The following is a 16,209-nucleotide window of genomic DNA, read 5'->3' as shown; positions in this document are numbered from 1 at the left end:
AGTGGTTGCGACACAATCCGACTGATATGGACCTAGGGTTTTTGCAATTTTGCATAATTTCAACCATTAGGAAGGGTTGAGCGAAGAAAAGACATATATGGTGTAAAAGCAAAGTTTTAACCAAAGATCACGTTGGACCTGATATAATCATATATCAGACCCGTATTGAAACAGAAACTTCTTATAACATTGGACCACTGTTGAGAGACCTAAAGAAGTAATGGATAGCACAATTTAACTCCTTACAACTACTGAAACTAACAACACGTTAAATGGGTGTAATCAAACAAGTTTAGGACCATAAGTGGATTTTGGTCAAAACACATTGATGGACCTAGGGTAATTGGATTCATGCAAATTCCTAATCACTATGAAGGGTTGAGCGAGAAGAAGGTAGATATGGTATCAAACCAAAATTTGGATCAAAGAAGAAAGTGGGCCTGATATGATCACATATCGAGCCCACCGTGTTGATGCCTACCATTTCAACCTAACATGCTTGAGCAAGGTTTAGCTAAAATCTAACATCACAGTGGAGCACCTTGCAAAAATTGATTAAGTATTGGAGTATATCATATTGCAGGTGTTATTGAATATTTATTTCCCACATCCAATGAAACCATAAATACGATTTCTGTCATTACCCTTTGCTACCTAACTATAATTTTTTTTTTACATCACAACCTTATTTTATAGTAGTAAATTTATACATACATCACTAAACTTTTAACTATATTCTTCTACTCATTTCACTCTTGCTAGAAATTTATCCTTCAACGCCGACGTTCTTAACTGTTGTTGTCCTTTAAACTCTTCTTTTGAAACTCTTATAACAATATCTCTAAATCTTAAATAGTCTTTTACAATCCTGTCAAACAACAAGAGGTTTATGATCGTTTCATGTTTATAAGACCAGGCAAAGAGATGGAGGGAGAGAGAGGCTGAGAGAACATGTATCCGAATAAAAAAAAAATATTTTAATTAGAAATATGATTTAGATGTTTGGAAAATAATAATTGAGAAAAGGAGACTGGCAAGTTGATAGGACAAGTAAAAGGAAAATTTTATTTTTTATCTGCGTCCTGATATAAACAAAATTACCATATAACTTTGGGTAAATATCATATTTAAGATACGCCCTTTTACTTTTGGTAAATTGTCGCTATCGATATTAGAACAAGCTTGACAAATCAGCCTCGAAGTAGTCCAGCTCTTGGAGCATCCAGTCCGTGTCCCAAGAAGGCCAATTCACATCGGAATTAACTCCGGCATCGCCGGCCGCCGGCGACGGTAAGGTCGGAGAGGGCCTGCTGATGCCGCAGTTGCTGTTATCCGGAGTCGTCGGCACCAAGTCCTCTGTTTGAACTGTGAGCCCGGTCCGGAAGCTCGAGAGCAAGTCTCGGCTCCGCTGCTGCTCCGCCGCTTGATGGCAAGTATGCTCGCCGTGGTAGATGACGCGGAAGAGCAGCGGGTCGCCGTCGGATCGCTGCACTTGCTTGGTCGCCGGGCAGCCCTGAGTCGCGCGATGCCTGCACCTGAAGTAGCATCTGCAAAGAGAACGATCGATAAAAATCCCACCTTTTTTCATCACTCTGTTTTCTTGCTCCACAATTTACGGAAAAGTTCCGATCTTGAGAACGATGATGGTTTGCAGCAGACCTTGGGTGCTTGGCTCCGAGGATGCCCTTTTGCCCGTACTTCCTCCAGCTACAGCCGTCGCCGACGGGGGATTCGACTCCTTCAACAGCGCCGGAATCCACTCGCACTTCTTTCGTCCACTTGGGCATTATCTTCCTGTCCATAGATACGCATAAATTTTACAAATTACGATGGGCTATCGATTGACACCGTCTCTATCGAATGGATCGGACCTCTTCTTGGGAATCTTGCCGGCGGAACGAAGGCACTCTCCGGCGACCTCCGGGTGGCTCGATTTGACCAAGGAAATCGACTTGTCTATCGCTGTAAGCATCTCTTGCAGCAGCAAATGACAGGATTCGCTGGAAAAGTGAAGAATGAGCTCGACTTCCACAAGCCTCGCCAGTTCCTGAAGTCGAGCGAGCTCGTCCAGTAGCAGGTCTCGCTGTTCCTTCCCCAAGCCTTTCTCCATTACTCTCCTTCTCCTATTCTCCAGAAGAAAGGCTCCGAAGCCTCTAAAAGAACGGGAGGTCTTATAGTAGTGCAGAAAGCTTGACTGAGTTGGTCACTCAGTTTGACGGCGAGATCATTTTCATGGCCGTCGTCGTCGCCGTCGCCATCTTGTTCTCGTTCCACGCCGTCCAAAAGACTGGCCTTTGGTCCCGAGAGATGGTTGATTGCTCCAAGATTTGACTGCGATTATATCCAAATCGTTGGAAAATGCCAAGCTTCAGAATCTTCAAACCAGGGAATGAGGGGTGGGTGAATGGGTATGTGAAAGGGGTAGCGTTGTGACGTCACAGTTCTGCCTCACTGCTTACGTTACGTAATTGAGTATATTCTCACAAAGGCCCACTTATCTTTCTAAAATTTCCAAAGGCGTACTTTGACCGGTCAACAAAAAATAATAATTCCAATTGACTGATCATTGTCAAATATTTTTAAAAATAATTAAAAACTATAAAAGTCTACCTAGATTGACATCAAATTAGTAATTTTACACTTTTGAAGTTTTTTAAAATGATTATTAAAGATTTTTTTCTTTATCAAAAATACTTGATAAGCATCCTAAAAATCTAAAATTTATGCTAAAAGATATGACCAATTGACTGATTAGTCAACTTAGATTAATTTTAATATTTGATGAAGCGAGTTAATTAGACCATGGATAATTTGAGAAAGCTATCCTTTGATTAAATCTAAAAGGAAGGTGGGCCTTTTAATTATTTTGTAATATTAATTAAATTTAATTAAATACAGAGAGACAACTAATTGAACCAATTCTTCGGTCGAAAGTTTGGACCGTCAACATTCAAATGTATGAACTCTAAAGATGTGACATGCAATAAATAAATAACTTATTATTTTCCACAAGTTAGTCAATCCAATTGGTATGATAATGTCGACAGAATGAATCATCGGATGAAGGTATTTAAAGATTAGTTATATGATAAACGACAATCTTGAAGTCTAACTTCATTATCTCTGACTCGAAGAACAAACAATTCAACATTTGAATTATAATTGTAGCAAAATGACCATTGTGATTGATATAGATCAGTAGTTGATTTATGCGCATGAGTACTATATATATATTGGATAAGAATTAAAGGGCACTATAGAACATCCCACTTCAAAAAATATTAAAACAACATTCTATCTTATTTTTTATATCAAAATATTCTTAATTTAATATTATTATTATAGTAATTTTTTTATCAAAATTATTACACATTCCTTATATTTTTAAAGTTCAAAATTACTCATTCACTTAAACTTATTTTAATATTAGCGAAAAATACTCCAACTTAATTACAAGTGTTTTAAATTACAAAAAAAAAAATTGTGTATTGAAGTAATTTTGACTAATAGGATAACAAATAATTTTAGATAACAAAAAAAGATAAAGGCTCTTTAGTATTTTTTTTCAATTTGAGGTGTGTTTTTTACAATATTTTTTTATTATTTTTATCACGTTTATTTTGTGTATTTATTTTTCTGGCCACTTGGACTTTGACTAATTGACTAGAACGTGGCCAACTTTCAACTATATATTGTCGGTCAACATATCCCATCTACATGGTTGTCAAATGTTTAAAAAGAAAAAGAAAATTAAAAAAAATAGAACGCTAAAATTTATCAATTCTATATTTCTTTAGGTAAAATTTTAAGCAAATAAATAAATATGGATATGTATAAAAAAATAAAATTTATAACTTTTATTAATTTAAATTAAATTCACAAGTGGTAGTCTTATAGTGTGATTCAGTTCAAAAGCAACGTCAGATGGAGATGTCGATAACGAGAACAAGGATGTTGATGGAGAGAAAGCTCGGCTCGAAACCTGGAGATACACCTCAAGCTTTTGGCCTTCTAGCGGAGGAGGGGGAGACAATGGAGAATGATACCTATGGACTTATGCACACCATCGACAACTCACACGGGGCATTAGAGCGAGAACTAGGGAAGAAATCCCTAGTATAGAAACTCCGACTCTCAAATCAGAAAGAGACCCAAAGGAAAGCATACGAAAAAAATAGAAGTATAGTAGATGCGTGTGTGTGGGTGCGTACCGGGCTAACGGATATGACCTCCTTTTTTTTATACTACCTCTCATAATTTGCATAATGATGAGTGTCAAAGAATGTTGAATGTCAAAATATGTCGGACGATGGAGGATGCATGATGAACTTCCATTGGGTAGAGAAATATTTCATGATTTGAATATGGTAGAGTACTAGAGTATTTATAACATATGACACTTAATAAATAAAATAATAGTATTAACTAAGGAATTACCCTATAAAATTTTTTAAAAACTTATAGAAAATTTTCTAGATTTTAAATAAGTCTTTTTATATTATATGGGGATAAATGAGATAAACTGAAAGCTCATTTTCACTAAGATGAAGAAATGTTTGAATTATAAATTTATTTTTTATTATTTTTATTTTCCTTATTTGAAAACTCGTGCCCTACCTCTCTCACATCTCCACAGTCGTGCCCGTCGTCCCACCGATCACCGACACTGTCGGCCATGTAGGAGCTGCCATCGTTGATCCACTTCTCCATGTGAGCCATGAGACCCCGTGGCATTGCCCTTCTTTCTCCCCACCATCGTCGTTGCTGGACTGGCTGCCACAAAGGCCGATGTCGTGTGGCCTTCTCCTCGCCCTGAGTCTACTTGGACCTAACCCTATGTCGAGCCCTCCCTCGTGCTTTACCTCTCTTCTATCCTGATCCTATTGCTCAACGCTACTGCCACTATCGGCGCCTCGCACCCCAACCAACCCCTCTCCTCCCTCGACGTTGGCCTGAGCAAAAGCCTTGTTGCGCGACCTCCCAGTTGTTGCGGCCCTCTTCGATCGTTGTTCCATCTGATGAGACACTGTTGCTGGCTCTCCGTCGCCCGTCGGGCTGCTGTTGAAGCAATGATTGACCACCGAGGAAGGGGAAGCTCCACTTCATCATAGCACAGCTTCCCCTGAGTTCTTCACCCAATTGTTGCATATTTGTGTGGGTAAGATGTGTTCAGTATTATTAGATTAATGGAGAATTGATTTCATTTCCATATTGAATTAGTCCTTGGTTAGATGTTGTTTGATGTTGGGAATGAGTTAGGTTCCATTGAATTAGAAACATATGTTAACCATAAGGTAAGATTTGGTTAAATTATATGACAAAATTGGTGGAAGTGTTAATTAGGTAATTAATTAAGTTATCAGATAAATTAGGTATGTTGGATTCATGATGAATTGATTTATTCGAAAGTGGATTAATAGTTGATATCTGACTAAATAAATTGATAAGAGAAAGGAAGTATGAATTTATTGTTTAGTTGAATTCATTAGTTAGATTGTTAGTTCATATCTTGTTGGATAATTGAAGTATATTAACCTTAATAGTTAATTAATTCGGTTGAATAAATTCATAAGGAGATTAGCTTTAAGGAAGTGATGAATCGTTAAATGGAATTAAAATATGGTTACCTAATCAGATTAGGATTAGGTTTAGCTATTTGAATTATGTTAGAACTTAGCTATAATAAGTATCTTGTGATGTAGGACATGAATACGAGACAAGCACTTTGACAAGAGGAAAATTTCAGCAGGATCTACAAATAGAAGTGGGTATTTTCTTCCCTTGCTTTCATAGTTCATTGACCTTAGTACATAACTTATTATTTTAGTTTTTTTTTGATGAAGAACTTATTATTTTAGTTGATAGTTGTATTTACCTTGACTTTATTTACTCTTGTTTCTTGAGCTTGATCTTTTATTGCTTGATTTTGCATATTGATCTATTTTGATATCCATGCAGTCTCGTTGTTATCTATGTTATTTGTGACTATTTATGCTCGTACTATTATGCTAGCGACACTATATCGTAATATAATTGTAGAATATTGAACTAAGTTACCAACTTAATATTTATTCATGTCTGTATATTAGTAAGACCATACTGTATTGTAAGATATCAAGTATCCTACTAAATTTTGATTATTATTTAGGCTCATGCCTAAACGCTAGTGAGGTTAGACCTATATTGTTATAGCCTGTTGATTATTGTCTTCCATTCATGATTGAAAGAGTCGTTAGTGACAGTTGATATATCCTGTCGACTATTGTCTCTCATTTGTGGTTGAGAGGGAAGTCGGTGATCATGATACATACGGCTGCCCACGAGAGATTCGTGGTAGCTATTTCGCATGTAGTCCGTAGCTAGATAGCTATGTATATATCCTGTCTACCCACGAGATCATTCGTGATAGCGAGTTCACCCTCAAACAGTGACTATTTGCTTCCTTGACTGCTCACAGGATCATCCATAGTAGAGCGTTCTCCTGCAGTCAGTGCTCGTTATTTGCTTACCCTGACTGCCCATGGGAACATCCATGATAGAACGTTCTCCTACAATCAGTGCTTGTTATATGTCGGTCATGTATTTATTCATGCAGGGGGTGTACTATAGGTACGCCCGATTTATTGGTTAGATCTAGTTGAGCAAGTTAGTGGGTGCTATGTTATTGATTATGCTGTTGGTTAGCAGATTATTATTTTGGTGCTCCTATCTTTGAAATAAGTATTTTATCTGAGACTGCATTTTGTTGATCTCCTTATTTATAGTATTATGCACTATTTTCATATACCCGCTGAGTATTTTGTACTCAATACCTCTTACTTTCCCTTTATTTCTAGGTTAGCAATAGAAGATGTATCGTGTCGCTCAGAGGTTCTGGCTACCAGTCCCAAATCACACTCGAGATCGTATTTTAATTTCCCTACTGTGTCTTGTTGTTTGTATTTACACTTTATTTCGTTCGTGGATTTTAGCCTTGTGGTGTCCTTTAATTTGGACTTATACTTGTTGTGTAAGTTGTACCAGTATGCAGTTATTTATGCTTTATATGTTTGTGAGGGGATTGTGTAAATCCTCTTTTTGAGTGGTGGTTATGTTTGTTATCTTCCGCTATATATTTATCCTTGATATGTGGACTTATATCATGTCATATCAAATATTGTCACAAGGGGTTACCGTCTGTTCTGTCAAACAAGTACACCTTTGGGGCGTGACAGTATCAGAATATTCCCTGACGAATAGTCGTTACTCCCTGATAGGTTGTTATGATTCTCTGACAATGTTGTCTCCTAGCGAAAGTCCAACCGGCAATGGGACCGACTGGGCATATGCGGGGAACCATGCCTGAATGAGAGGATTGAGCCCTGGGATTCGACTAGCGTAAAGCGGACCAGGAATAAATTAGGAGTTGTGGCAATGAGAAGTGAGAGAACTGAGCGTTGGGTATCCTATCGGAATATATTATTACCAAATTTTCTGTTTGAAACTTTTTTTTTTTTGAAAAAATCTAGCCTATTCTTTTTAAATTGAAATTAGAATCTTTATTAAGTTTCGGAGTAATTAAAATTTTATGTAATTAGAATGCTTAAATTACAATTATCATTTCATCGTAAGCAATATTATATCGGAGTAATCTCGCTTTAAAGAGTGAGTTCAACTTATCTTAACCCAATGAATTCTTTTTCATCCTTGAATTTTTTATATTTTGGGAACGGTAGATGTCTACAAAATAGTAGACAAGTCTGGACTTTGAGAAACATTATATCAATACAAAACACCTCATCTGTGAAACGAGATCGGTTGCAAGCTTGCCATACAAGCAATAGTAGAGCTAGAAAATTTGTAGCCTCCAGGTTGATCAGATTAAAAAATAGTCTCCGGACTACTTCCTCTCTTTTCTACCCAAGCTACTTTTCTCTCGTTCTCACATATTTTTTTCTTTTCCCATAGAAAATTCAGCCGTTCCTTGTCGTCGAGCCCCCGGGCTATAAGCCCGGGTAGGCCATAAGGTGGCTACGCCCTTACATATAAGAAAAATCACACGAGTTGCTGCTAAATAATGAGCCTTTGTCAGCCCACCTTTACTTCGTAATTGCCTCCAAAAAACTCTAAACAAACTTCCTGCAATATATAGATAGTTGGTTGGATGCCTAGCTACTCCCGAACCTTATCCCAAAGTTATCTTGGGATGGGACAATGGAATAAAATATGATCATTTGACTCCACAACTTGTTGGCATAGGGAGCACTACTTATGATATTCAAATGACAATTTGTCCAATGTCCGCAATCGTCGTTGAGCAAGCATCCGATAATAAAATCAATGCTTGGGCAGCAGACCGACTTTCCATACAAATGGCATCCAAGAGACAATCGTTGCTCGTGGCTGGAAAAACCGATAGGCATTAGCTGTCATTCTTCTATGCTTTAAACCATTCCAAAAGTTTCATGTTAGCCTCCCTATAGCCTTCTTCTCGTTGCACAATTTGACCATGAATATGAACCAACTTCTTCATCAAAGAGGAGGCTGAGGCTTTGCATTGCCATTGCCAAAAATTTGCACTCCTGAGTTAATGGTGATGCACCCAACAAACCCAAAGTAAATCCTTCTTAGTCCTTCTCATCTTTGTTGTGAGGGTCACTCCTTCATGGTGCATAATGCTTAACATATGCCCCAGGGCATAATTGAAATGGTAACCATGGATAGACTTACCACATTAAGCAAGAGTCAAATCCCAACACAAGCCGGGAATACACCCTCTCTCATAGGGATCATTTACAATTTCCGGATTTATCTCTCTACAGATGATTGTGAGGTTGACTAAGTGGGGTATCTGGAGTCAGCGTATGACCTTTTACCACATAATGCTTAACTTAGCTAGTGAGGTTCACGCCCATGTTAGGCTTAGGCTAAGATTGATCAAGTCAAGCTCAATCTAATATGGCTCAATCCAAGGCATCCAAGCATCCTTAAAATCAAGAGATATCATGCTTAGGCTACAAACTACTAGCTATTGCCTCGTATTCAAGAACAAAGAAGTGTTGAAAAAAAATTAGAGCGGGTAACATATATTTCAATCTAATTGTATAGTATGCTGTGGAGATAATCGTCACCATATGATATAGTCAAGTCAAAATTTAAGAGGAGATGAATAACAAGTCAAAGTAGAACTCGATTCAAGTAAAATTGACTTAGATCAGGTTGAATTAAACTAAGCTCAAATCAGTTTAGATTAGGGGTGGCAAAAGTTCGCTTAAATTGAACAAACCGATTGAACCGATAGAATTTAAAAATTCGGTCAAGTTATTTTAGAATTTTATTTTTTTAAAAAAAAATCAGTTAATTCGGTTCAATTTAGATTTTAAAATCTCTTATTTGATTAAACTAAATAAATCGAATAAACTAAAATAAAAATTTAATTAGTAAATTTCTTAAATAAGTGAACCTATAAATCACTAACTAATCGATAAATCTCCCATGATATTATCTATTAGATGATTTTATTATTATTAGGTTTTTTTAGTTATTAGTTATTAAGGATAGATTGGTCTTTTTCTTGGTATTTAACCTAATTATATAAACATCTTATTGTATAATTTTTCATTAAGTTTGATGTTGATAATAAAGCAATCCCTAGTTTTCTCTCTTTTGATTTCAATATGGTATCAAAACTGTCATCTTCAGCAACAATGACCTCAACCAGGGGTGGAGCTAGGATATTAGTCGAGTGTAGGCATGATACAATTAATTTTATAATTGTAAAATTATGCATGGTATAAAATCAAAGATTAACATAGGCTAAGCAAAATATATATTGAGTATACCTCATTAGAAAGATCTAGAGAATGAAATAATTAATCATGTTTCATTATATAATAGAACATAACATGTTTTTTTGGCATAATAATTAAACCGCAAATGGCAAAATAAAAGCTAACCGATAAGCTTATCCAACCGAATTAGCCTCCTTAATATCAAAAAAACTATCTATTCCACCATCTTTTTCAAAAAGATTTTTGGCTATGAGATGCACTCAAAAGTTCTTCATACTTTTCAAACATCAAGCCAACATCATCCCATTGAAATCTGCATAGAAATAATTACAAATGAATTAGACAAATTAGCATTTGCCATCAAATTTCAAAATGGGAAACTAAAACTTATGCTTATGACTGATCACGTGACATATTCAGCATTAGTAAAACTGCATGATTTTTTAAAGAATAAATTAATTTCAAAGGAGAGTTGTAAAGACTTTAAGTCAAGAAGCTAATCCTTTTGTTAACAAAGCATACAATATGAAATCAAACATCAGAACATAATTATCTTACAATTATTCTTTTCGAGTCTTCATATTTTGAAACTTTTGTATAATAGCTTCATTATCAATCGTTAGAAATATATCTTTCTCTGCATAGACAATAAAACTATCATTCATCCAATCATCACTCATTCGATTGCGCAACTTATCTTTCACAATTCTCATGGCAGAAAATACTCTCTCTACAGTTGCAGTCGCAACTGGTAAGATTAATGCCAATGTCAAAAGCTTAAAAACCATTGGATACACCATACTTTTTTTTGACATAACTAATTTCTTTGAAAGATCACCGAGGCCTTTCAATCCTTGAAATGTTTTGTTAGAACGCATATCACATATATAAGTTTCAATTTGATCATCAAGTACGAGAAGATCAAATCTTGAGAAATCTTGTGGACAAAACTCAGCCAATTTCAACAATTTTTTCCTGTCAAAAGCCAAAAAAGAGTTTTGTGGACACAAACAAGCTACACAAAGAAGTAACTTTGTATTTGCCTCTGAGAAACGATCATTTAATTCTTGAAGTTACATATCAATAAGACCATAGAATAAATCAACTCGATAGTGATGTAAATTTGTCACTTCTGGTGGATTACAATGGGGACGACCACGTGGTGCCCAACTTGTGAATATATCATCCATTTTGAGACAATCAATGTAATGTTATTGAAAAAAATAGTAAACCTTTTCTAAAAATGAATCCCAACCATCTTCTCTCATATGTTGGAGTCGGTGTTTGCATACTTGTACCAAATCCATTGCATTTATAATATCTTGATCTTTCTTTTGTAATGTCGCTGACAATTTACTCGAAATCCCTAAGACATGTTTCATCAAGTGTAGATTGAATGCAAAATAAAATGAAAGTATTGACTCCCATAAATTAAATGCCTTAGTTTTTTTATCAAGAGAACTGGAATCATCTTTTGAAATCATTTCAAGCACATCACTGACAACAGAGAATATAGAAATCAAATTGATCAAAGAATTGTAATGTGACCCCCAACGTGTATCCCCAGCATGTTTAAGGGTAGTTTCTTGATTAAGTCCTCGACCACTTGAAATTTCACCCTTCTCTAGTGCCTCAACAATAAAATCTGAATGTTTCTCCTTAAGAATATCAGAACGTTTGCAGGATGATCGAACAACATTTATCACATCACCAAAAATACGAAAAGAAATTAGAAATTGGAAGATTTTTCTTTGCCACAGCTATAAGAGCTAGTTGAAGCTGATGGGCAAAAAAATGTATGTAAAATGCACATGGGTTCTCCTTTAAAATGAGTGCTTTTAGACTATTAAATTTACCTTGCATATTACTTGCTCCATCAAAACCTTGTCCTCTCACATTAGATATGCTCAAATTATATTTTGAGAACATCTTATCAATAGCAACTTTAAGTGAGAGTGTTGTAGTATTAGTAACATGTTCAATTCCAACAAAATGCTCATTTACATGCCCACTACTATCCACATAGCACAAAACAACTGCATTTGCTCTTTCATTGACACATCACAAGATTCATCAACTAAAATAGAGAATAATGAATTACCAATATCTTTGATAATAACATTAATTGTTTCAGTTGCACAAGCCCTTACTATATCCTTCTGAACATCCGGTGATGTTAACTTGCAATTTTTAGGGGCATTTTTCAATATCACATCATTAATCTCTTTATTATGAGCACCTAAAAACTCCAGTTGAATAAGAAAGTTACCTGGATTAAGAGAACCTTCAGTCTCATCATGACCCCGAAATGAATTCCCTTGTCACAACAAAACTCTGATACAATCAATCAAAGCATTGAGATGGATACAATAATCATTTCACATTTGCTTTGACTGTTTGTGCAAAATCGATTGAATGTGCTCATCTTGATTCATCAAAGCTTCACAATTTATTCGAGCTTTATGATGTTCACTGTCATGTTGACCAACATGAATATTTAATCTATCTTTACCCTTCCAATTTGTGATTCCTTCGCTAACAAAAGTCTCTCCTGCTTGTTTTCCCTTAATTGTCCTGAAGAGATAACAATACAAACAATACGCCGATCTTTTTCTATACTATATTCCAACCAATCAACAAATTCCTTAAACCATGAAGGATTGAATCGTCTAAATTGACTTACTCCAAATTTTCGTTTTGGGAATTCATAACCTGAAGGTTGATATGAGCTTTTTTGCAAATATATCCTTCGAACTTGATCCCTAATGTTAGCATTATAAGAACAAATTGGAATCCTTAGTCCAGGATCTGCTTGTAATTGTGAAAAATCAAATTCTTCAACTGTAACATCTCTAATATTTTGTTCTTCTAGTTCTAGAGCTTTTCTTTTAAAAAATCTATGCATTGTAGACATAGAGATTTTCTAATATAAATAAATAAAAAATGAATTAACAATCCAAACTTAAACAAAATCCTAAAACCACCTAATATCAAAGATAAGATCCATGCTTATTACTTAATTGCGTAATTGAAGTTTAAGTAACTAAACAAAGACAATTAAGTAAACATCAATATATAAAAATGAATAAAAAAATGGATTTATGCCGAGCAGTGACGTGGTCACACCAAAGCAGCAATGGTCGTTGAGTGCAGGACCGAATTGGTTGCACTCGTACGCTACCGCGCGCAGGCGTTGCAATCGTTGAACTATTTTATTCTATCAGAATAATTGATCTAGGATTTGCATACATAGTTGATCCAAGATTGTTATAAAAACACTCCTAAGAATAACACTACCCTCTGTTCTGAATTATTTAATGACTAATGAGGTTGTCATTGAATTCAAAGTAAGGGATGCAGTACTTGACTTCTTCAGCATATCATATATCCATATTTTTTTCTTTACCCATGTATTGTATATGAATAATTATTGCAAAAGAAAAATAATTTTCTCTCATAGTTAACTATCAAATTAGTAGTTCTTAATTTTGTAAGCATATGGTAGAAAACAAAATAATATACAAATAACTTTTTGTTAAAAATTGTTTAATATTAGTTTTGGAAACAGAACTTAGAACTTAGAACTTAGAAGTGCCTTACCGGCTTTTTTTTGGGAAGAGGAAAAAAACATTTAGGGTTAAAGGTTACCTTGGGCTTCCTAGCTTGCTATGGAGTGCGGTAGGGGAGGAAGATGAAGTCGGAGAGGAGGCTGTGAAGGAGAACTTGTTGGGGTTGCAAGGTTGCAAACATAGTCCCATATTGGAAACACATGGGAAAGATCATAAGTTTATAAGAGAAAAGATATCTCCATTGGCATGAGGCCTTTTGGGGAGAGCCCAAGAGCAAAACCATGAGGGCTTAGGCCCAAAGTGGACAATATCATGCAATTGTGGAGATATCTAACTTCTTTTCGATCCTACAATTGGTATCAGAGCCCGGACTGCCAGAAGGTTTAACCACCGACTGTGCACAAGAGCTATGGTCTGATTGAGCCATGTGAGTACATATTGACCTCGAGCAAAGAAAGTGGGGGCTCCTATGTTCGGATCAAGAGGACCAGACACCAGGCAGGAAGTCCTAGTTGCGACTAGGCAAGGAAGTCCTAGTAGGTCGGGTGGACCGAGGGGCAGGAAGACCTGGTGGGTCGAGGATCGGATGTGGGAAGCCTATGGTCCTTTGTTTGAGGGGGGGATTGTTGGGGTTGCAAGGTTGCAAACATAGTCCCATATTGGAAACACATGGGAAAGATCATGAGTTTATAAGAGAAAAGATATCTAAATTGGCATGAGGCCTTTTGGGGAGAGCCCAAGAGCAAAATCATGAGGGCTTAGGCCCAAAGTTGACAATATCATGCAATTGTGGAGATATCTAACTTCTTTTCGATCCTACAAAACTGACTACTAAGGATGGGTATTTGAATTTTGAAGTATTTCAGTCGTTCGGCGTGAGCTACAAGCCTACGACGACTTGCGCCGGAGGCGTTTGTGAGGTTGTTGCAGGCGTATAGCCGACGGCGTGGTCACACACGATGCTTTTCTCCCAACTCGTGTTCCTCTGGCTCTGGCCTTTACAAGTTCGGCGTGGACGCGTGGTTGTTCGTCGTGAGGTTGTTGTGAAGAGGAGAAGAGAGCGATTAGTTTAGTTAGGGTTGACTTAGGGCGAAAAATATCTTAATAATATTTTTTTTTGTCTGGGCCCAGTGTGGGTGTAAGGTCCGCCCATGACCTCAACAACCACTATTACTACATCCGAATGCTTCATGGAAACTTGATCTGTATATACTTGAGCAGTTTCAATAGTTCCTTGTTTCACAATCCTCTGTCATGTTAGCTTCCTCTCATATAGGTTTGTCATTGTCTGATATTTCAATTATATCTTATAGAATCGATGACACGTGAGAGGGTGTGGTGAATCATGTGATTTTAAAAATATTTCTTTTTTGACTTTTGAAAACGAGTCCATAGCTGAAAAATAGTTAAGTAAGAAAGAATAAAATAAAACACAATGATTTACTTGGTTCGGAGCCTTCGACGACTCATATTCCAAGACCCGGGTCTTTTGAACCTTTCCTGATAGGTAATCCATTAAAATTTTTTACCGATAAATTCTTGGTAGAGTAATCGAGTACAACGAGAAAGAAGAAGACAGTGTAACAATTTACACTTCCTCTATGCGGTATATTAAATGACAATAAAAGAAAATGTTACCAACATGAAGATGAAAAATTTAGTAAGTTCATGTATTGATGTCAGTCCGTCTATAGTAGTCGACAGTAGTAGCGTCGCAGTACAGTAGTAGTACAAAGTCGAAGCAGCTGGACGGTCGAGGAAGCACGCAAACTATTATCTTTATTGATCTGTTGATGTTGCTGGTCAAAGCCTCTTATATAAGCCTTTCCAGGCACCTGGACCACCCCCGGGCATCTCCACTGAAGCCTATCTGATCCTGCTTCGACGTTGAGTTATCCAACTCTGGGCGCCTGGACCACTCCCGAGCGCCTGGACTTCTAACGTGGCTGCACCTCAACGAAGGTCTATCAGTCTTCCCTCTATCCAATCCTTGGCCCCTGTATCAGCCTCGGACACCTGGACTCTAACGTGTGCTGACTAAATTGATTGTGCCAAAATCAACTGTACGCGTGGCTGGGTTTGACCCAATCCAAGCGCTTGGACCTACTCTGGGTGCCTGGACATCCGGGCGCCTGGACCTACTCTGGTTGCCAAGACGTCTAGGCACCTGGACCCTGCTCCAGGCGCTCGAGGGTGCTCCAGCCGCTTGAAAGTGGATAAGTCAGCTAAGTCCCAAGATTGGATATGTCTAGTTGGAGGTGCCCGGGGGTGGTTTGAGCGCTTGGAAAAATCCTATAAAAAGGACTTCGACCAAAAGCTTCAGTACATCATTCACTCCGACTTTTGGACTCATGCGCTGCTCCGAGAAGACTCATACGACACCGAAAGGTTGCTTTCGACAATCGATGATCAAGTTTTTACTCCTTTTTGTTGTCGGTATATTTTTATTTACATGCATTGTACTTAAAATTATGTAATCTTTCGAACTTATAGTGATTATCTATCGATAGATCCAAGGGACATAAGTTTTGGAGTAGAAACTGAAGACTCCGAACCAAATAACCCACTGTGTTCTTGTGTTTTATTCTTCTTGTGCTTTCCTTTTTCGTATTCCGATGCACCCTTTCTTTTAAGTTTAAAAAAAGATAAAATATCTTTAAAATACACATAATTCACTTTCATCTTAGGTACAATCAATCCTACACTTACTGAACCGTGATTATTTTATTGAATCATCCCATCTTTTAATGTCGGACCAGATCAATATGATTATTTGCTCTATTACTAATGCTGGAGCCCTGGATTATTGGACTTGGGATTTAACCCGAGGTACCCACCCTGGTACTATTTTAATTTGTCAACTTTTTACT

At 36.8% G+C, this 16,209-nt stretch overlaps 1 protein-coding gene across 1 annotated transcript; it reads right to left on the bottom strand.

The window, feature by feature from the left end:
* Positions 1-1,038: 1,038 nt before the first annotated feature.
* On the bottom strand, positions 1,039-2,320 carry LOC122049268 (transcription factor WRKY19-like). The gene is made up of 3 exons (XM_042610676.1): positions 1,872-2,320; positions 1,660-1,794; positions 1,039-1,547 (listed from the first exon to the last, which is right to left on the bottom strand). Exons 1-3 carry the CDS (start codon positions 2,108-2,110, stop codon positions 1,172-1,174), a joined length of 750 nt encoding a protein of 249 aa, XP_042466610.1. The 5' UTR covers positions 2,111-2,320; the 3' UTR covers positions 1,039-1,171.
* Positions 2,321-16,209: the final 13,889 nt, after the last annotated feature.

Source organism: Zingiber officinale, chromosome 2B (genome assembly GCF_018446385.1).
Source record: "Zingiber officinale cultivar Zhangliang chromosome 2B, Zo_v1.1, whole genome shotgun sequence".
Classification (NCBI taxonomy): Eukaryota; Viridiplantae; Streptophyta; class Magnoliopsida; order Zingiberales; family Zingiberaceae; genus Zingiber; species Zingiber officinale.
Note: the sequence above shows the minus strand (reverse complement) of the source record. Positions and strands in the feature narration are given on the sequence as shown.